At 39.9% G+C, this 21,613-nt stretch overlaps 2 protein-coding genes across 6 annotated transcripts in view; one reads left to right on the forward strand and one right to left on the reverse strand.

The window, feature by feature from the left end:
* The window catches only part of MID1 (midline 1), a 367,686-nt gene that overhangs the window by 92,203 nt on the left and 253,870 nt on the right, over positions 1 to 21,613 (reverse strand). The gene's annotated exons all lie outside the window — the stretch shown is intronic.
* Positions 3,535 to 5,226, forward strand: LOC128577882 (wee1-like protein kinase 2). The gene has a single exon (XM_053580258.1). It carries the CDS (start codon positions 3,535 to 3,537, stop codon positions 5,224 to 5,226), a length of 1,692 nt encoding a protein of 563 aa, XP_053436233.1.

A 21,613-nucleotide genomic window follows, 5' to 3' on the forward strand; every position in this document is an offset into this window, starting at 1 on the left:
AGCCAAATCTTAATTCCATTTCAAAATTGGATAGAATCAAATCATATGGTTCTGGAGACATCAATACATATTTGAGACATCAAACCACAGTTCACTGTATTATAAAACCACTTTGATTGTATTAGTTTTAGAAATTGCTCTCTAGCCAAGACGCTATCGTCTACATAATGGACCATGCAATAAATCTTAGACTATATGTACTGACAGGTGTAAGATGATTTATTGAATTGTGGAAGGAGGAATTGTAAAGTGTTACTAAGAAATACTCTCTTCCAGTGCAACACTATTTTATTTAACAAAAGCTATTTAGGAGGAAATGGTACTGTTAAAATAATAGCAAATGCATCCTAAACATCTCTAATTCTACATATTAAAAATAATCTAGGAATGAAATCGGATCATGCTGCTTGCTGTATGTAGCTCAGATAGATGACTTTATAATGATCCATCTCCCTGTAACAAAGCTCATGTCTGTTAATCAGAATTTATACTACCTGTGACCTCTAGTATTGCTTCAACCACATGGAATGGGATTCCATGGGATTAGCACTGGGATTTTTAATCTTTTATCTGATTTTTCTTTGCAGTGTTAACTCTATTTTACATAACGATGACTAAAGAAATTGAGCCTTCACCATAAATTAAGATTCTGAAAGCTTTTTCTGAACTCAAAGCAACAATAATATATTTAACTAGATGTAATTAAGCTTGATTATAAAGGCATACTAAGTTTTACCACTTAATTTCCTGAAAATTAACACTGTTTACTGCTATAGTTTCCTGAATGCCAAACAATCAAAAAATGGCATCTTTGGTGCTCAGGATACAACCACCCTTGGGGTGGGGGAACAGCTGAAAGACAGCAGGTAGGTGGGTTCCTGGCTTCTAATGGAATGCAGGTTTGTTTGCATGAATTTCAATGACTATTTAGTTCCTGAGACTTTACCTAGCCAATCCGGGACAGCAATTACCTGAACTAGCTACACTAGCAAGTTGCTGTATTACTTTCCTGTTGTATAGAAAATAGGGTCTCTGTTCACTACGGTTGTACAGGTGCTTTATGAGGTAGGAAAGGAAGCTCAGAGGCAGACCCCTGGATCCTGCCTGAAGGCCATTATTAGAGAGTAGACCCAAGGGCCTTTGGATGTTTCAAAATCTGGTAAATCCTTAAAGTCTTCACAGCACTGCGTACTCAGGACACAAGTCCAAAGAGTTCTATCTTACTCTGTTTCCTGGGCTGTTACTATTCCACACAAAAAATTTGAGCTGTTGCCTACAGAAGGTTCTGAGGTTCATAGACATATGTTCACAACTAGCTCAATTATAGAGTCGGAGGCATTGCTTTAAAGTGGGAAAGTTGGTCTGTCTTTGATCATCTGTGATCTGGTATATCACCTGTGGAGTTACAAATCACTAAGGTGTAATATTTCGGGTTAGATGGTTCTACCTAAGTTGACATACACTGTGGTAATGAGGCTCTTACTCAAATAGTTAATTTGGTTAACTTTAAATCAACTAGGGCCAGTGTTCTCTAGCAACAATACTAAGCTGCCTGCCCCCTGCCCCTTTTTATAGTGAGGCAACTTAAGGCACAAAAAATTCCCTCAGAAGGAAAGCATCATTAGGACAGAACCCATGTCTCTTTTTCCCCTTTGGATTCAAAGCAGCTAAACACCATGCTTGCTAAATAACAGTTTCAACAAATGTTTGCTAAAGAAATGGTGAGTGGACAGGTGGGTAGGTAGATGAGGGTTCCTGCAGAGTTTGGGAAAATAATTTGGCACTTGAGTTCCAAATCCTGAAAATGAACTTAGATAGTGCAGTGTTCCCAGATTCCACAGCTATACTAGTGTTGCCTGCAAGTCGTAAGATTTCCCAGTTCTTTTCAGTTATGTGGCATTCTGATATTTTATGGAAGGTACCCAGGACTAAGCCTATCTGTCTCCTCTGCAAGACAGCCCAATTCCCTCTTGGGCAAGAGCTGGAAAGAAAAGCCTCACTCCCAGGGCTATCTATGTCTTCTGCTCTTTGCCTGGAACGATGCTGTTGCACAGTGGCAGATGAAATTAACACACACTTGTTTGGGGGCTACACACAAATAGAAAACACCGAGTTCAGGTATTGGTAATAAGCCTGCCTCCATCATTCACAGCAATATCTGAAATCACTAACTTTAAAACTTGGATCCGAAGGAATCCTGTTCATAACCAATTCCACATATCAAGACTGAAAAATAAAGTGTAAGTTGCTGACCGACAAGCATTTTCTTCTAGCACTAAAGTACAATTAGGGTTTTTAATCATATTTTGTGTGTGTATGTGTGGTTTTTGGCCGGGGCTGGGTTTGAACCCGCCACCTCCAGCATATGGGACTGGCGCCCTACTCCTTGAGCCACAGGCGCCGCCCTACAATTAGGGTTTTTAAATGAAGACTCAAGGAGTTTTAATTCTTTGCATTTTGTAGTTGAGCAAAGTATTTCCTAAACACATAAACCTGGATTTGTAATTTACTGTCCATTTCAAGCAGGTCTCTATGATTTGAACTCATTTTTACAATTTCCTTTTACATTCCAAAAATCTCAGGGGTGAATTTACTGAGCACATGTAGAACTAAGTGTCAGAAAGTGGGTGGGTGGGGACTTTCAAGAAGTACTTTGGAAATCTCCATTGCTAGTTATTTCCACTGTATTTTCTAGGACTCTGGCAGCCATTTTACCTACTATGGCTATCATACAATGGAATTTGGCAATATCTATGGCCATTTAAAATGGTTAACAAACCTCAATCATATCAATTAAATCCTTTATAGAATTTTAAGGCCAGGAATGGTGGCTCACACCTGTGATTGTAGCACTCTGGGAGGCTGAGGTGGATGGATTGCTTGAGCTCAGGAGTTAGAGACCAGCCTGAGCAAGAGCAAGACCCTGTTACTACTCAAAATAGAAAAATATGCCAGATGTAGTGGTGGGCACCTGTAGTCCCAGCTACTTGGGAGCCTGAAGCAAGATGATTGCTCAAGCCCAAGAGTTTGAGGTTGAACACTACACAGCTGTAAGCACTGTTAAAAACAAAACAAAATCGCCTCAGCTATATATCACAACTATTAATGTGTTTTGCAGATTTTTTTTAAAGGCTGGAATGAATTCAAATTGACCATGTGTATGCTGTCTTTGGCAATCATCTGGTTTTCCAAAACAGTGATAAAAATAAGCGCTCATTGCTACTAGTGTATACAGTGTCTCTATAGGGTAGTTTGTACTGTTGAGATAAATACTTGGGACCTTTAAAAAAATGTTATAGTTCTTTACTTACCATGTTCTGCCAGTTGTAAGAAATTTGAGAGTCATGATGATGGCTGGAGTGGGGAACTTAAGACCTAATTAACATCAAAAATAGTGTCTAGAGTTAGTTGACAGAAGGAAAGCTGGGCTGTGAGGCTTAGGAGGTTAAAATCTTCTGTCTTTCTGCTGCAGATTCTCATAGTGCTTCCTTTGGATAGAACGTCTTGCCTCTGCTGGAAAGCTCTTTGGCCAAGATGGATGACAAATATGATACGAAAGAACTGAGGCAGAAATTAAACTTTTCCTACAGTGAGGAAGAACCTGAGAGCAAAGGACAGAAGAAAGCACAAGAAAGCAGGGAGGCCCAGAACCAAACCCCAAAGAAGGGTAAAGGTCAGGACTTGGAGGCAAAGCTCTTTCTGTCTAGAACTCCCCTTAAAAACCTACGTGAACTCGACATATCTGAGGACGAACTTGACATATCTGAGGAAGAAGACAAAAGTCCAGATCAGATTCTGAAGAATCTAGTGTCACCGCCTCTCCAATGTCCTCAGACACCACCCCGACCAAACAAAAGGAGCGTGATGCTTCACAGTGACCGCCCTTCTACTCCCGAAAACACTCCGAACCCGTTGGTGCTTTCTCCCGTAAAGAAGCGTCCACCCAAAAGCTCTAAGCACTTGAAAATCACACCTGTTCCCTTTGGGAATGAGATGGCTTCATTGGCTCTGGTCAATATCAATCCCTTCACCCCAGAGTCCGATAGAAAGTTATTCCTTCAATCCAGTGGCAAGAGGAAAATCCAAGGAGATCTTGAGGAAGCTGGTCTAGAGGAAGCCCAAGGGCCGTCTCCCAAGAGATGTGTTCTACGAGAAACCAACATGGCTTCCCGCTATCAAAAAGAATTCTTGGAGGTAGAAAAAATTGGGGTTGGAGAATTTGGTATAGTCTACAAGTGCATAAAGAGGCTGGATGGATGTGTTTATGCAATAAAGCGCTCTATGAAATCTTTCACAGAGTTATCAAATGAGACTTTGGCTTTGCATGAAGTTTATGCTCATGCAGTTCTCGGGCATCACCCCCACGTGGTGCGCTACTACTCCTCGTGGGCAGAAAATGACCACATGATCATTCAGAATGAATACTGCAATGGTGGCAGCTTGCAAGCTGCTATAGCTGAAAACACTAAGTCTGGTAATCATTTCCCAGAGCCCAAACTCAAGGATATCCTTCTACAGATTTCCTTTGGACTTAAGTATATCCACAATGCTGGCATGGTGCACATGGACATCAAACCCAGTAACATCTTCATTTGCCACAGGATGCAAAGTGAGTCCCTTGGAGTCTTAGACGAAGTTGAAAATGAAGCTGATTGGTTTCTCTCTGCCAATGTGATATATAAAATCGGTAACCTGGGTCATGTGACATCAATAAGCAAACCCAAAGTAGAAGAAGGAGACAGTCGCTTCCTGGCTGATGAGATTGTGCAAAAGGATTACCAGAACCTTCCCAAAGCAGATATATTTGCCTTGGGATTAACAATTGCAGTGGCTGCTGGAGCAGAGTCATTACCTGCCAATGGTGCTGCATGGCACTGCATCCGAGAGGGTAACTTTTCCGCCATTCCTCAGGAGCTCTCAGAAGACTTTGACAGTCTCCTCAAGAGTATGATCCACCCTAATCCAGGAGAGAGACCTTCTGCAGCAGCTCTGGCCAGAAATCGAGTTCTACGCCCCTCCCTAGGGAAAGCTGAGGAGCTCCGGAAGCAGCTGAATTTGGAAAAGTACAAGACGGCCACACTGGAAAGGAAACTGAGAGAAGCCCGGCAGGCCCAGTTCCCACAGGGATACCCTGGGGTCGCTGAGACCCACGCACGATCAGGAAGCAGGAAACACTTGGCGGGAAGAAAGAGTGAAAAAAAGTCTTCAAGCGTTAACCTGGGGTGAGCATGAGCCTCTGAAGTGAACGAAGAAAGGGAAGCACAGCCCTTGGTTTGATTGACCTATGGATTAAGAGGTTGCTCTTGCCAATTGCCCTACCAAGGACCTGAGGGACTCCAACTGTATGTAGAAAGGAATTAAATTTGGTTTTGAGTTGAAGATAACCTCTTATAGGAAGTGCTTCCCAGGTTTTATGATGCTATTCCTAAAAGAATTCCCAGTCCCTTTGAGGAAGTGGTTCTCTTACTGTATATACACCCTTTATCTGATGCTATGGTTATTAAAGAAATGACTTCACCATTAGGTGAGCTAGGTAAAAGTAAACATGTCTATAATGTGGCATTTCTGAGCTGGTTAATTTCTAGAACAGAAATATTAAAGGCAGAGGAATGAAGGAAAATTGACACAGCTGTCCTTCTCTGACTGCCCTCACTCTCTCCTGGTTGTGATTGTCTGGATCTACTTTGGCTTTGTTTCCTGCTATTTTATCATACTTTATCCAGATTCTTTGCCTGTATGTAGACACATTTAAAGGAATAGAATGTTGTATTTTCAAATAAAGATTACCTTATCTAAAGCTGAATTATGCGTAAAGCACTCTTTATTAATATAGGTAGCCAACAAAGAATGAGAAATTTGTTGGAAAACATTTTATGAATAAATAGGTAAGAGAATTCAGTAGGTTAGTAACTAATGTGTCTTGGCAACAAGGCCCAACTTCAGAAACCAGAAGCTAATAATGTTCAGGCTCTGCTATAAAATGTCAGTCACAAAGATATTTGATAAATTCTATTTATGTCATGTTAATGAATGCCAACTGTTAACTAATGGATTTTTTTTTATAATTTTACCCTCATTTTTAATATGAGGGTTTATTCAGTTAAAAAACTTAATTAGCTGGGCAGCACCTGTGGCTGAAAAGGGTAGGGCACCAGCCCCATATGCTGAAGGTGGCGGGTTCAAACCCAGCCCCCCAGCTCTGGCCAAAAACTGCAAAAAAAAAAAAAAACTTAATTAGCTTTTTAAAAAGTAGTATCTAAATAAAAAGATGAAGAATAAAAGGGGTGAACTTGAACTATAACTACTTTTTTGTTTGTTTGTTTGTTTACAGTTTTTTTGTAGAGACAGAGTCTCACTGTACCGCCCTCGGGTAGAGTGCCGTGGCGTCACACGGCTCACAGCAACCTCTAACTCTTGGGCTTACGCGATTCTCTTGCCTCAGCCTCTCGAGCAGCTGGGACTACAGGCGCCCGCCACAGCGCCCGGCTATTTTTTTTTTGTTGCAGTTTGGCCGGGGCTGGGTTTGAACCCACCACCCTCAGCATATGGGGCTGGCGCCCTACTCACTGAGCCACAGGCGCCGCCCCTATAACTACTTTTTTATATTATTACATAAGTTTACAATGAAAAGTAAAATTTTAAAGTGACCTACAGATCAAATATACTAGTCAGGTTTACTGCATAGTAACTTACTAATAATGACAAAGGTTATTTGTGCTAATTTTTGTGACTTACCATCTGATGTTGATTAGGAGCAACAAATGTTTATTGAATTGCATTGGCATTAGAGTGGCAGGACTAACTGAAGTACTCCACTCCGTTCTACTCTAAACTCAGACCATTTCAAAGCTATTCCAACCAGGTCACATTAGAAACCATCATAATTATATTTGACTTTACTTTCATTTGGGATTACAGAAAGAATGTCTAATGCAATTCAATCCTAGTTCATTAAGTAATAGAATTAATTTAATTAATTTATTTATTTTTGCAGTATTTGGCCGGGGCAAGTTTGAACCCGCCACCTCTGGTATATGGGGCTGGCACCCTACTCCTTTGAGCCACAGGCGCCGCCCTAGAATTCTTAATTACCATGCACCAAATACATAATAATTCTCCACATGACACACTCCCTTAGTATGTAAGTGATCACAATGATATTCACACACAAAGTCTACATACTTCTAATCCAATTTGAAGTATGTTAGCTAATTGTCAGCTTTGAAAGATCAAATACTGACCGTGAGATAAACCTCAACATCTTTGACGGTATTCAATTTTCAAAGTCTCAAATTCAGCATTGGCAATATGCTCAGGTCTGCCCATCCTCTATGGTCTGTCATTCGCCACAAGTTTCCCCTGGGTTTATCGGATTTAAAAACACTTAGTCATTCTCCTATTCCAGCTAGAAAGATGGGCTATGATGAAGTGAGAACTCAGTTGTTTAGAACTAAAACAAGTGATTCCTCTTTGCACAGTCTTCCTCATGGGGTAGTGGAAATACTTATAGGAGTCATAATAGCAACAGTGATAATAGCAGTAGTTGACTAGTAGTAGCCGCTATAAAAGCAGCTGCAGTAGACATAGTAATAATAGCAACTACTATTTACTGAACATACACTTCATGTAAGTTGTTTTGCATATTTTATCTCTAGTCCTCTTAATTATGCCATAGGAATGTATTATTTCCTTGATTTGTTGATGGAGAAATACACTCAGACGGGTTCAATTCCCCAAGGTTACACAGCTAGTGATGATAGCACCGAGACTCCATGCCAGTTGTATCCAATTCCAAAGTCTGTTCTCCATATACTATCTGACTTCTAGAGTTGATTTATGTCTTGACTTTTTAGAGAATGATGCCGTAAGAAGCAACTCCTTTCATTCATTCGTTTGCTTCCTTGTCCTATCCCTGGAGAATGCCCGTTATGAGTGTTCTACTGGTTTTACAGATTGAAACACCAAAGAGAGAGTGCATCAAATGGAAAATTGGGGTTTCCAAGGGAGAAAGCAAATTAAGTGAAATTATCTAAGTGATACTTGTTAGAACCAAGAGGATCTGAAATATCAGTAAACACTAAAAGCACCATGTGGAAGAACCTTTTTGGGGGGTTAAAAAGAGGCATGCTTGGAACATCTTACCAAGACTTAATTAAAAGTCTTTAATTTGGGATTTTTTTTTATACAAAGAATTGAAATCTTTATTAGAAGTTTTTTTAGAGGAAAGGAAATACTGCTACATTTTAATATCTCATTCACTATAAATAAAACCAGCTCTGGGCCATTTACCTAATTTACAGTTTCACAAACAGTATTAGGAATCTAATTTACATGTAGAAATGTACATAGTATTCCCTGCCAGTATCCCCTTAATACCATTGGTTTTTCCCAGACTCTTACACGATGGACTGATTCTTCTCTAGCTCTCTACCTATTATAGGGAGATTAATAGACTGATGAAAGTTTTGATTGAATTTGTAAGGAAAGGCTAACAAATGAACTCAGACCAGGTGAAATATGTTGCTGTCCCATTTTTACATATGTTGTATGTAAAAATACAACATAATTATAAGTTTTAATTTGTGCAAATACAGCCTGTTTCTTTTCAAAGGTAACTTTTAGCTCTACATATGTACACCTTGACTTCAGAATTTCAACAAGAAAAAATATCTGGATATAACTGCCTTTGTAAAACCCAAGGTTATAGATAGTTTTAGACTTACTTTCTTTACATGTGGAATCTTGAGCTCAGACAGATGAAACCTACAATACACTGTAGATTAACATGATCTGTGTGACAGACTCTAAAGGTATTTTTGGGAGCCTGTGTCTTTTGGTCCAAATAATTGACCTAAAAAGATAATATACTATTCTTCACCCTTTGTCCATTCTACAATCATATACTAATGTTGTCTTCCAGCACATCTAGAGATTCTTTGCCAGCCAAAGGGATGAAAGTTCTACCAACATTCACATCACAAGATTAAAGGCAGAAAAATCTTTGTGGCAAACATCTTCAAAATGCGGTGTTTGCCTGTAGGGACATGATGCTATTTCTTAATGAAGGGGTGGGGGAAGGAGGAGAAATAGGAAAGGGGCTAGAAGAAACACACCCTCAATAATGCTGCTGTAATGCCCAATAACAAGGCAGGGGTTTATTGCTTTTCAAAAACTTTCATCAGTTCACAGCAGTCATGAATTGCATATTTATTTTTTTCTTATTTAGTTCTATTTGGCAGTGTTGGCTGCTGGGATAAATGAATAATATATTCAGATAAACTATAGATTTCCAGAGCTTTTTTAAAAAACTGGATATTATCAATGTATTTTAAATGGAATTCCTACACAAATAAATCATCACCCTCCAGAGACTTCCTATGGTAGTTAAAGACTTTACAAGATAAATAGCCCCAGGTGACAGCCTGCTGTTTACATTTCTGGCATGACAATTTTTGTTGCCTTTTATTGCGTAGAATTTATTATTTAGGGAAAAAATTCTTAAATGTTTTAAGGTAATAATTATTCTCTGAGTAACGACAGCAAAAACAAGCATAAACAATACTCAGAAACTATAAAATGAAGAACAATGCCTCAATTCTGAAAAATAAAAAGATGTTCTGAAATGTTTTGGGGTTGATTCATAAAAATTATGGGAATTTCAGCCATTTATAATCATCATTCAAGAATTCAGTGGCATTTTATGACCACACTCTAAGATTTATATATTTTTATGTATCTTCTTTATAGCTATGTAATATTTTTTGGTAACAGCTATTGCTTTATAGCTGTATCAAACAAACCTCTTTTTTAAATAGCATTATCTGTGCCTGTTTTCTAACCTACAAGACAACCTCAAGTACAGAACTTCCCTGGATAAAGATCAGCTCAGCCTTCAGCAGTTGTCTTATAACCTAACACTCCCTTGCCAGAAGAAACATTTGGTATTAACTCATATCATTTGTCTTGTAGAACACTCCTTTGGAATTATTTCATAAAATCCCTTAGGGCTATGTAACTCTCAAAAGCACTGGAAAATGACTCTTCCCTGAGACTCAAGAATCAAAGATGAAAGCATCAGTGGACGTCTACCAGGATGGAGTGAGCAAAGTAGAAAAAGCAAGCGGAGGGATAGCTGTCCTCACCTAGGAGGGAAGGATAAAGTCACTCTCCAGTGCGTTCTTCCTTCTGCATTTCTCCTAACCTTAGACACTTTCTTTATGAACATACAACTGTGTAGACCAGGCCAGCTTATGTCACAGGGAAGAATAATAATAGCACCCAAGATGATTTATCATTGTTTAAAGTTTCTGGAGTACCAGGCATTCTACTCCATCATTTACAGGCACAATCTCATATATTCCTCACATGAGCAATGAGAGGCAATTATTGCTGGAGCCAGTTTATAATTTGAGAACTCAGATCTAGAGATGTTCATAAATCTTCTCAAGGTCAAGATTATCTGAGGCAGAGCCAAAATTCAAATTAAGGTTGATAGGACTGAAAATAACCTCTAATTAAATATGATTAAGGAAAACTCAAAAAATGCCAAGAGGACTACTGCAGAAAGCTTCAGAGAGAAATAGTCCATCATAACCACATTCCCTATACCTTCTAAAAACTGTAAGCCACTGACCATGCTTATCAGAGAACTAGGCAAGAAGAGAAAAACCTATTATGACTTAAGTATAAATGATGAAAACCACCTGTTGTTATACATATTGCAATTCGCATGGGTAGCCCTCACAAATTATCATCACTATTATTGATTTAGCCAAATGGAGTACTAGAGATGGTTTTAATCTACCACTGTCTCTCCCATATCCCCTCTATAAGGTCCTTCTCTATGAGGCTCTTTTCCATGCAACTATTATCTATGATGTCTCTATGATCCCCCAATCTATGATGTTATTGTCTATAATGTCCCCAATGATGCTATTACCTACAATTGTCCCTCTCTTTAATGCCCCGTTCAATAAGCCCAGTTCAGTGATGACAACATATAGAGGGACACCAGTTTGGAGGAAATAGATCAATTTTGTTACACCATCTCTAGTGTTCACTCGGCAAAATCTTGACAAGAACATTATTTTAAAATTATAAATATGAGGTATCTACCCAGAAGAAAATCATTTTATCATAAGGACATTTGTATTAGATTATTTATCACAGCTCAATTTATAATCACCGAGATGTGAAACAACCCCAATGCCCATCAACCTAGGAATGAATTAACAAACTGTGGTATTTATATACCATGGAATACTATTCAGTCATGAAAAGAGATGGAGATCTTACATCTTTTGTATTAAGCTGGATGGAGCTGAAACACATTCTTCTTAGTAAAGTAGCACAAGGATGGAAAAGCAAGTATCCAATGTACTGAATACTAATATGAAGCCAGTAGAGCATACACACCCACAAAAGAGGAAAATTCAATTCAAGACAGGGGAGAGGGTGAGAAGGAGGGGAACTGGTGTGTTCCCACTTAATGGGCACAATATGGGGGTATATGGCACACCTTCTGGGTATAGGACACAACTACTAAAAGGGACTCTACCTAACACATGCAAACACTGTAATCTAATTCTTTGTATCCTCACATCAACCTGAAATTTAAAAAAAATTATAAATAAGACTGATTTTTTTCCAGGACAGGAAGCACTTTTATCGAATGCATTGCCTGGGGTCCTCAAACTTCTTAAACAGGGGGCCAGTTCACTGTCCCTCAGACCGCTGGAGGGCCGGACTGTAGTTTTTAAAAAAAAAAAAAAAAACTATGAACAAATTCCTATGCACACTGCACATATCTGATTCGAAGTAAAAAAACAAAACAGGAACAAATACAATCACACTGCCTCATGTGGCCCGCGGGCCGCAGTTTGAGGACCCCTGGTTATGCACAAAATGGTAGAGGCAGAGTCGCTTTCTCTGAAGCGCACAGATTTGACAGTAACTTACCAAATTTAGATTAATCAATCTCCAAGAAAAATGACCAGATTCAGGGGCTTTTTAACCTTTCAGGAAACCTACTTTTACAAGTGTATTTTGGAGGAAAAGCTACACAAACACTTTTTTAAGTGCCAAACGCATAACCCTCCACATTAACTGTGATGGCTTCTTTTTTTTTTTTTGTAGAGACAGAGTCTCACTTTATGGCCCTCAGTAGAGTGCCTTGGCCTCACACAGCTCACAGCAACCTCCAACTCCTGGGCTTAAGCGATTCTCTTGCCTCAGCCTCCCGAGTAGCTGGGACTACAGGCGCCCGCCACAACGCCCGGCTATTTTCCGGTTGTTTTGCATTTTGGCCGGGGCCGGGTTTGAACCCGCCACCCTCGGTATATGGGGCCGGCTCCTTACCAACTGAGCCACAGGCGCCGCCCAACTGTGATGGCTTCTTTTCCACCACCTCGGCCTTAGCCCACAGTTACGCCCAAGGACTTCTAGTAAGTATTACTAGCTACTAGATACAATGTTCACATCTACTCAGATTTATTCAGAAGAAACATGGATAAAATATTTCCCTGTGGGTCAGCAGCACGATGGCAAAGAATTGAGAGATTTAACAACCGATCCCTTTACTGGGTTAAAAAAAAAAAAAAAATATATATATATATATATATAGCAGTTTTCCATTTTCCTTAACAGAATAGGCTTTTTTTTTCCTTTCTTGCTTTGGGGATCTGATCACATTAATTTTCTGACTCTCCAGCTAGAAAAAAAATCTCTTGGACAGGAATACTACTGTCTGGGTTATTACTTTAGCAGAACACAGTGTGATGATTATTCAAATTTTTGCAAATACCTTCAAAATGCAGACCTCTCGTAAGGACACAGAAAATGGAAATAACTGTGCTCGATACTATGGGAACCTGGATACCTGCCTTAGCCTCCATAAAGGTATTTGCCTTTTACAGAAACTGGCTATGTTATAGACACAGTCTTGAACAGGAAGATTGCAACTAGTAGAAGAAAGAACTTTTGTTGGCCTATCATTGGTCTAGCTGTGGTCTGACAATTAAAGTTTGCCAACTCATCCTAGAAAAAGTGCTACACATCTCATTGCTGAACATCACTATACTCACCTTCCAAGTACACCTAGCATGAAGCTATGAGCTGACACCAGTGCCTAGCTCACCCTTCAAAGCAATTTTGGAACTCTTTCTGGAATGACCATCAGAACTAGCATAGTAAGGCATAAAAACATGAATGACAATAATGAACGTCACTCAGCAAGAAATTACCACATGTCAACATGAACACAGCTATGAGACACTGATATGCCAAAGTCATCAAATGAGTTGGTCAGTGCTGCCAACAGAAGCACATGGTGACAAGTTCACGGACTTCATTGTCAGACCTCATATGATGACAGCTCTAATGGTCATTTGAGAAAGAGAGTTCCAAAATTGTTTGGAAGGGTGAACTAAGCACTGGGATCAGTGCATAGCTTCCCAAGGGGAGTACTTTGAAGGTAATATTAGTAATATTCAGCAGTGAGGTATGTGCATGCAGTACTTTATCTAGGACAAACTCAAGCTTAATTGTCAGACCTCATGTAAGTTTCTACCGTGAGATCTAAACCAGGGGTTGGTAAACTATGGCCTATGGGCCAAACCAGCCAGCCACCTGTTTTGATAAAGTTTTATTGGCACCCAGCCACATTCATTTGTCTCTGGATTGTCTATGGCTGCTTTCAAGCAGAGTTAAGCAGTTCCTACAGAAACCATATGGCTTGCCAAGTCAGAAAGATTTAATAGCTGGCCCTTTCCAGTGTTTGCTGACTTTTACCTTTAGGAATTAACTGAGCCCTCAGTTTCCCCATTTGTAACTGAGGGGTTGGGCAAGAGTCAAGTTTTTTCATCGAGTTTACACATTAGGCCAGGCGTGGTGGCTCATGCCTATAATCCTAGCACTCTAGGAGGCTGAGGTGGGTGGACTGCTTGAGCTCAGGAGTTCAAGACCACCCTGAGCAAGAGTGAGACTCTGTCTCTACTCAAAATAGGAAACTAGCCAGGTGTGGTGGTGGTGCCTGTGGTCCCAACTACTCAGGAATCTGAGGCAAGAGGATCGCTTGAGCCCAAGAGTTTGAGGTTATTGTGAGCAATGACGATGCCATGGCACTCTAGCCAAGGCAATAGGGTGAGACTCTGTCTCAAAAAAGAAAACAAAGTTGACACATTAGAATCACATGGGCAAGTTTTGGGAAAAGCCCAGTGCCCGAGCAGCACCCCAGATCTTGTTCCATTGGGCTATGCTTCTACTCAAGGTGATCCACGTGCAGCCTGGTTGAGAACCGCTAGACAAGATTGCCATGAAGGCCCTCTGAGCTCAGTGCCTTCACGACATGAACTTCTTGTGAAATAAGTACTATCTGCCAACAGAACAAATGCTTGGACGTTATGCTTGAATAAATTCAGCCTCAGCACGGAAGACTCACATCGGATTTAAGCCATTCCAAGTCTCTGACTTGAGGAGTTTAGAATCTACGGTTTTGCAAGGATACAGACTTAAAGATGCAGTGCTATATGAATATAAAGGGTTCTTTTGGAAGACAGATTTAAAATAGACTAACAGATTTAATGAGTTAACTTTTGATCTATGAAAAGAATTCACTTTTAATATATCACAATTATAACTATTATACATCAAATATAAGCCATTTGGGTGAAAATCTCAGCTGCCAGCCTGTTCTCTGCAGACTCCCCACTTGGAGGAAAGCCCCAGGCTCTCTGTCTCTGACACAGACGGCTACACCTGCAAGGCAGTCCTGAAAATGAGCTGCAAACACTAGGAAATCTGGGGGATAGCAGATCGTATCAACTGCACCTAAATCATGTTTTGGGAAGGGATTAAAGAAAATTTCATAAGCCTTTGGAGGTTTAAATATCACTGAAACTGCCTGAAGGACGGCATGTGCGGGCCCAGACAGCTCAGAGTTGGGCTGGGGGCACCGGCTGGAAGGAACCTGCTGTGCTCAGAGCTTTGTGGCTGCTTCTAGGCTGCCACTCCCAGGCTGTCTGCAGATGGTGGGAGAGGGGATCTCTGCAAGGTCTGAGCTCTCTACATCTCAAAATAGATTTGGTTTGGAGGCTGCACAAACAAGTAAATATCTCTCTAATGGTGAAACTGTTTCCCCTCACGTCAGCAAAGATGATTTGGTTCATTTTAAGATTTCTCAACCTTGGTACCATTGACATTTGGGGCCAGAAGATTGTGTGTTGGGAGGTGCTGTCTTGTGCATAAAGGATGTTTACCAGCATCCCTGGCCTTGACCTGCTGGCTGTTAGTGACAGCCCCTTTCCCTTCCAAGCTATGGCAATAAAGCAATTGTGTATTGCTAAGTTTACCCTAAGTTACCGTCCTGTCTCAAAATGGAACTAAAGTTAACACTATTGTGAGGCAGCAGGGAACAAAATATACACATGAAAGATCTATGCACAAGACGTGTACAGTTACCCCTCAGTATCTGTAGGCAGTGCTTCTCAACCTTCCTAATGCCCCGAGGTATTTTCATTGTTACAAAGGGGTCGCGACCCACAGGTTGAGACCCGCTGCTGTAGGGGATTTGCTTTCAAGGATGCCAAACATCCATGGATGCTCACGTCCTTGATATAAAACAGTGTAGTATTTGTGTATAAGCCGGGCACATCCTCTCATGTACTGTGAATCACCTCTGGATCATTTACAATACCTAATACAATGAAAGTGCTATGTACATTGTTGTTACACTGCATTATTTAGGAAATTAACGACAAGAAAAAAGTCTTTACATGTTCACTGTAGACAAGATCACCCATTTTTTTATTTTAAATATTTTCCATTCAAGGTTGGTAGAAGGCACAAAGTGAAACCCATAACAGGTCAACTTTACATGCATATGCTATTACTGTATCCTCTCCCTGTAAATGACAACTGTTTCATCACCACGGCATGAATTCAAGTTGGGGAAAAGCAAGTGGTCTCTGGACTTTCTTGAAAGAAATCACTGGATAGGAATTTGCAGATTTAGAAAGAAATGTACCAGCCTCGGCAATAGTGAGACTCCATTTCTACAAAAAATAGGACAATTAGCCAGCCGGATGTGGTGGCACACATCTGTAATCACAGCTACTCAGGAGGCTAAGGCAGAAGAATCGCTTGAACTCAGGAATTCAAGGTTGCAATGAAGTACGATTAGCTTAGGCAACAGAGCCAGACTCTGTCTCAAGGAAAAAAAAAAAAAAAAAACAAAAAAACAGGGAAAGAAAAGAAGAAAAGAAATGAATGCAGAGACCTGAAAGGCAATATTCTGCTTGCCTATGTATTTGAAACTCAAAAGAATGGTAATGGTTGGTGAGCTATGATTTTCCTTTTTTATTTATGGGTAAATTTTACCTATACAGCAGAGACTATAATCTAATATAAATTATTATAGGCTTTCCATTTGTTTGAACAAGTATTAATTCCTGATAAAATACCTTGTGCCTTTTCAAAATGCTCTACTCATTGAAAAATGAGTATTCAGGTACAAAGTTATAGCCACTGGGATTAAGAAATGGAAAAATAATTGGGGAGGGAAGACTTCTACCCAAAGAATCTATAAAATAATACATGAATAGTTTGTGATTATGAAGAGGTAGTAAACGGGATAGGAAATGTCTGATATTAGATATTTTCATTGAAAGCTAAGCTAGAGTAGTCTACAGTGAGGCTTGAGTTGGTCTTTTAAGAATAACCAGGTGGAGGAAGGGCTGGAAGGATTGAGGATTCACCTTCATTTATATAAACTGTACTGTCTTTTTAGAAGAACATCTACAGTTAGCCTCCAGTATCCACTCAGGACTGGTTACAGGACCCCCTGAGAATACCTAAATCCACAGATGCTCAAGTCCCCTGATAGAAAATGGTGTAGTATTTGTGTAGAACCTACACACATCCTCCTGCAAACTTTAGTTCATCTCTAGCCTACTTATAATACCTAACAGAATGTAAATCTGATATAAATAGCTATTATACTGTATTGTTTTTATTTGTATTTTAATTGTTGTAATTTTATTTTTTTGGATATTTTTGAACTACGGATAATTGAATCCTGGGATACAGAACCCGCATGTAGATACCGAGGGCCAATTGTATTGTCTTTATAACTACAGAAAAGACTTAAAATTTGGAATAAAAGGGTAAAAATAAAAGACTTTGGGAAATAACAGTAATGGAAAAAGGAACCACTATCCTTTGTCCAGGGTTTTCCATAGGACAAGTGTTATGTGGTTTAATACCAAATTATTACCTCTGTTCTGCTGATGAGGAAATGAGACTTAGAAAAGTTAGTTTTGTTTTTTTCCTGAAGTGCACACTACTTGAAAATGGCCAAGGTCAGGATATAAGTTGAAAGCAGACTACAAACTTGTCTCTGAGCTGCTGAATTAGAATCTGCATTTTAATGACCCCCCCCCATGATTCCTGTGTACATGTTTGAGATGTGCTTATTTAAGAAACCAGTTAACCTACAATTTTGATTAGTGATCCTAAAAGGAGGAATGGATAACATACTAAAAAGTTGTTACTGACTAATACATGGTGACCATTTTTATTTGTATCTATGCTTTGGCATGAATAGCAAAATATAAATAAAAACTCACTCAGGTCTCTTAGGAGATTTGAAATATCAAACTCATAAAATTTACATTTTAACCAAGGAAAATAAATAATATCATTTCAAGTGATGAAATGAATTTAGAGATCATCAGAGATTCATTCATTCATGCAACACTTAGGTAAGGGCACCTACTGAATAATTCAACATCACTAAGTTAATAATCAGTGATTCCACACTGATTTCCATATTTCAACTTTGTATTTTCACTTCTTTATTTACATTAGAATAGAAAACAGATCACCTTAAATCATAGTCACCACTTCAAAGAAAATTTCTTTGCTCAGCCCAGGGAGCGCATGTGTCAAAAGTAAAGGCAAAAATACTTTCTATCCATGCCCAAACACTTACTTTCTGTTGTTTTTTTTTTTAAGAGACAGAGTCTCACTTTGTCACCCTCGGTAGAGTGCCATGGCATCACAGTTCACAGCAACCTCCAGCTCTTGGGCTTAGGCGATTCTCTTGCCTCAGCCTCCTAAGTAGCTGGGACTACAGGTGCCCACCACAATGCCCGGCTATTCTTTTTGTTGTTGTTACAGTTTGGCCGGGGTTGGGTTCGAACCCACCACCCTTGGTATATGGGGCCAGCGCCCTACTCACTGAGCCACAGGCATCACCCTTCTTACTAGTTTTTTAAGTGTGCCATGTTTGGGTCATAATTTTATTTCAATCACAGCTGATGACTAGTCAGGGACAAGAATAGGATCCTTAGATCTGAGCTCCTGAACTTCAAGTTCTCTGACAGTAGTTACACTTTTTAATTTCTCATGGCCTCTTATTCTGCATCATTAAGACTGATTCCTATTTACAGAGTTGCTCCCATCCACCAGATGCTGGGCTAGAAACTTGGACCTCTATTATCTAATTTAATCCTCCCAAGATCCCTAATGAGCAGGTATTATCATTCCCATATTTTTGTAGGTGACACACAGTTGTTCCAAGGATCAAATAATACTTGAAAGTGCTTTGCATGAGATTTACAAATGCTAGTTATTATTCTTGGTAATAGCTGGTTCTTGGTATTGGATCAACAAATACCCTTGAATCACATCTCAAAACAACTTAAAGCAACATCTTGAAAGATAACTCCACCTCCTTTTACTACCAATTCAGCCCCTCCCCCATAGAAGTATTATTTTCCTAGAGGTATGGAGGCAGCCTGATGGTCTTGCCTGATATGTTTTCAGATGAACTTTTAAAATAAAAGTACAGGTTCAGCGCCTGTAGCTCAAGTGGCTAAGGCGCCAGCCACATACACCAGAGCTGGTGGGTTAGAATCCAGCCTGGACCTGCCAAACGATGACAACTACAACCAAAAAATAGCCAGGTGTTGTGGTGGGCGCCCGTAGTCCCAGCTACTTGGGAGGCTGAGGCAAGAGAATCGCTTAAACCCAGGAGTTGGAGGTTGACATGAGCTGTGATGACACAGCACTCTACCCAGGGGAACAGCTTGAGGCTCTGTCCCAAAATAAATAAATAAAATAAATAAATAAAAGTGCAACCCGAACCACTTCACTCAGCAAGCTGAACACTATAAATAGGTGAAGCCCTTATTTGCTGAGACTGTCTACGGCTTAATTCACCAATTCTTGGGCAAGAATATCATCTCTATCTGGGCTCCTCTGGTGGGGTTTGTATGGCTTTCCCAGGTCTCCTAGATCCTCCCGAAGCAACAGTCTGAAAGCCTGCCCATTTCACTCTCCTTGGCTTTCACTCTGCCACACCAACCAAGAACAACTAAACTCCGGACAGCCAAGTCCAGGGTCAAAGGAGAGGGAAATAAACACTCTCTGCCAGGTCGGGATAGTCATCCTAACACCTAAGTTCGTAAAAATTCCATAACAGATAAAGGAAGCTCACCCTCTGGCTTGGTTGACACAATAGCACTTCCCAAGTTTGCCTCTTGCCTCCTATATCTTCCTAGAGATGGGTCCTTCCAGACTGGAAATGACATAAAGTGCTTGTGAGCCTGGATATTTACCTGACCTATTAACCCTGTTCAGGAAGGAAATGGAGACCTCTGAGGAAAGCACGTGAGAAGAGCTAACAGCCCAGCCCGTGAACAGCAGACCTATAAATAAGAAAGCATCTGGCCTAGATTTGATCATGGATTAGAACCCTTAGTTTTTGCCCTTACTTGCAACTCCAAAGGACCATACAGTGTGAATGTCACTGTTTGTCCTCTCTGAATATTGCTTTTCATTGAAATGTGTTCTCACTTCAGCTTTTGGAATTTGGCGATTTCAGATTTCAACACCAAAGTCAGTCGTTTTTGATCATTACTCACATTAAAAATTATCTCATGGATTGAGCTCCATGAAACTCTTTTCTTAGCACTTTTATATATTCTTACGACATGTTATAATTTGCTCTAGACCACAGAAGCAACATCTTTTTATTTACGCATTCCCAGAGTTTACTCAGTGCTTATCTTATAGTAGCCACATAAATATATTCCTTAAGTGAATACATTTAGTTCTTTTCTTTTTTCCTTTTTATTTTTTTACACAAAGCAATATTTGATATGGTGCATAGGGAGAAGAATATTTACAAAGGCACAATATGATTTCCATATTGCTTCAGTAATTAGAACCTAATCTAGAGCCAGGCATTGTGGGGCACACCTGTAATGCTAGCTACTTGGGAGGCCAAGGTAGGAGGACTGCTTGAACCCAGGAGTTTGAGACTAGCCTGGCTAACATAGCAAGACTCCGTCTCTAAAAAGATAATCTAAAAAACAAACAAACAAAAACCAAAAACACCCAGTCTATTCCAGTGTAAATAAAAACCATTGTTTTCCTAATGTTCCCCTAGTATGTAACAAAAGAGATATAAGGGAGGAGACAGATGATGGGACCATGTCTATGCATTCTGTACAACTGGCACAGCAGAGAACACAGAACAATACTCCAAGGCCAGTATAGTGAAGGGGCTACAAGGCTTCACCTTCTGCAAGCTCTATCACTTCAGAGCTTTCCTCCTCCAGCCCCAGCCAGCAATGAAGACACTCCTTTCTTCTATTCTGAGGGACACACTAACACACAGTCCCAGGCCCACTTGGTTCGTCCTTTACTCACACACCAAATACAACCCTACAATGAAAAAGCAAGTTGGCCCCTGAGCTCCTGATTGGCTTAGGCTGCCTGTGTGTCTTGTCTTCTGCCTTTACTCATCTGTCTAGATGTGTCTAAATGTGATGGCCATGGTATAACCCACATGCAGTTGTCTCTTTTCTCAGCCAACAGTCAACATAGGTGCTCTAATGGCACCTGTGGTGCTGATTCGGTCAGATAAACCAGGAATGTGAAAGACCAGCTCATCCCCTTGCACTTGAAATTGGGGCTTGTTCGTAAAGCTATTTCTTTCAGTCCGCCATTCATTGCTTTTTAAAAGTCCATTTTACTACTTAGCTTAGTTTAAAAAGAAGGAAAAATCAAAACTTCCACCCAATTTCAATTCCCTTGAGAGTTATTTAAAGTTTCCCATGTCAGCCAGAAACATGTATCAATCCTGTAAATACTGAGTAATTTATGATACTGTCAAGAAATCCATGATCAAATTATACCAATGAAGCCTTTATTGTAACACTACATGCCCAGATAATACCTTGTGTTCATCCAACACTTACTATGTGCCAATCACCATGCTAGGCACTTTACAAGCATTTTCCTTTTCGATGAGAAAATACAAAATGTGTTTTTTCTCCGTCAGCTTAAAAGCCATACCTCATGAATGGAAGAAAAAGTACCCAATGTACTCACCCTTATTATGAAGCTAATGTAGGACCTTCACATGAAAGCTATAACCCAGTTACAACCTAAGAATAGGGGGAAGGGGAAAAGGGAGGGGAGGAAGATGGAGGGAGGGGGATTAATGGGATTATACCTGCGGTGCATCTTACAAGGGTATATGTGAATCTTAGTAAATATGGAATGTAAAGCTCTTAGCAAAATAACTAAGAAAATGTCAGGAAGGTTA

This window comes from Nycticebus coucang, chromosome X (assembly GCF_027406575.1).
Source record: "Nycticebus coucang isolate mNycCou1 chromosome X, mNycCou1.pri, whole genome shotgun sequence".
Lineage (NCBI taxonomy): Eukaryota > Metazoa > Chordata > Mammalia > Primates > Lorisidae > Nycticebus > Nycticebus coucang.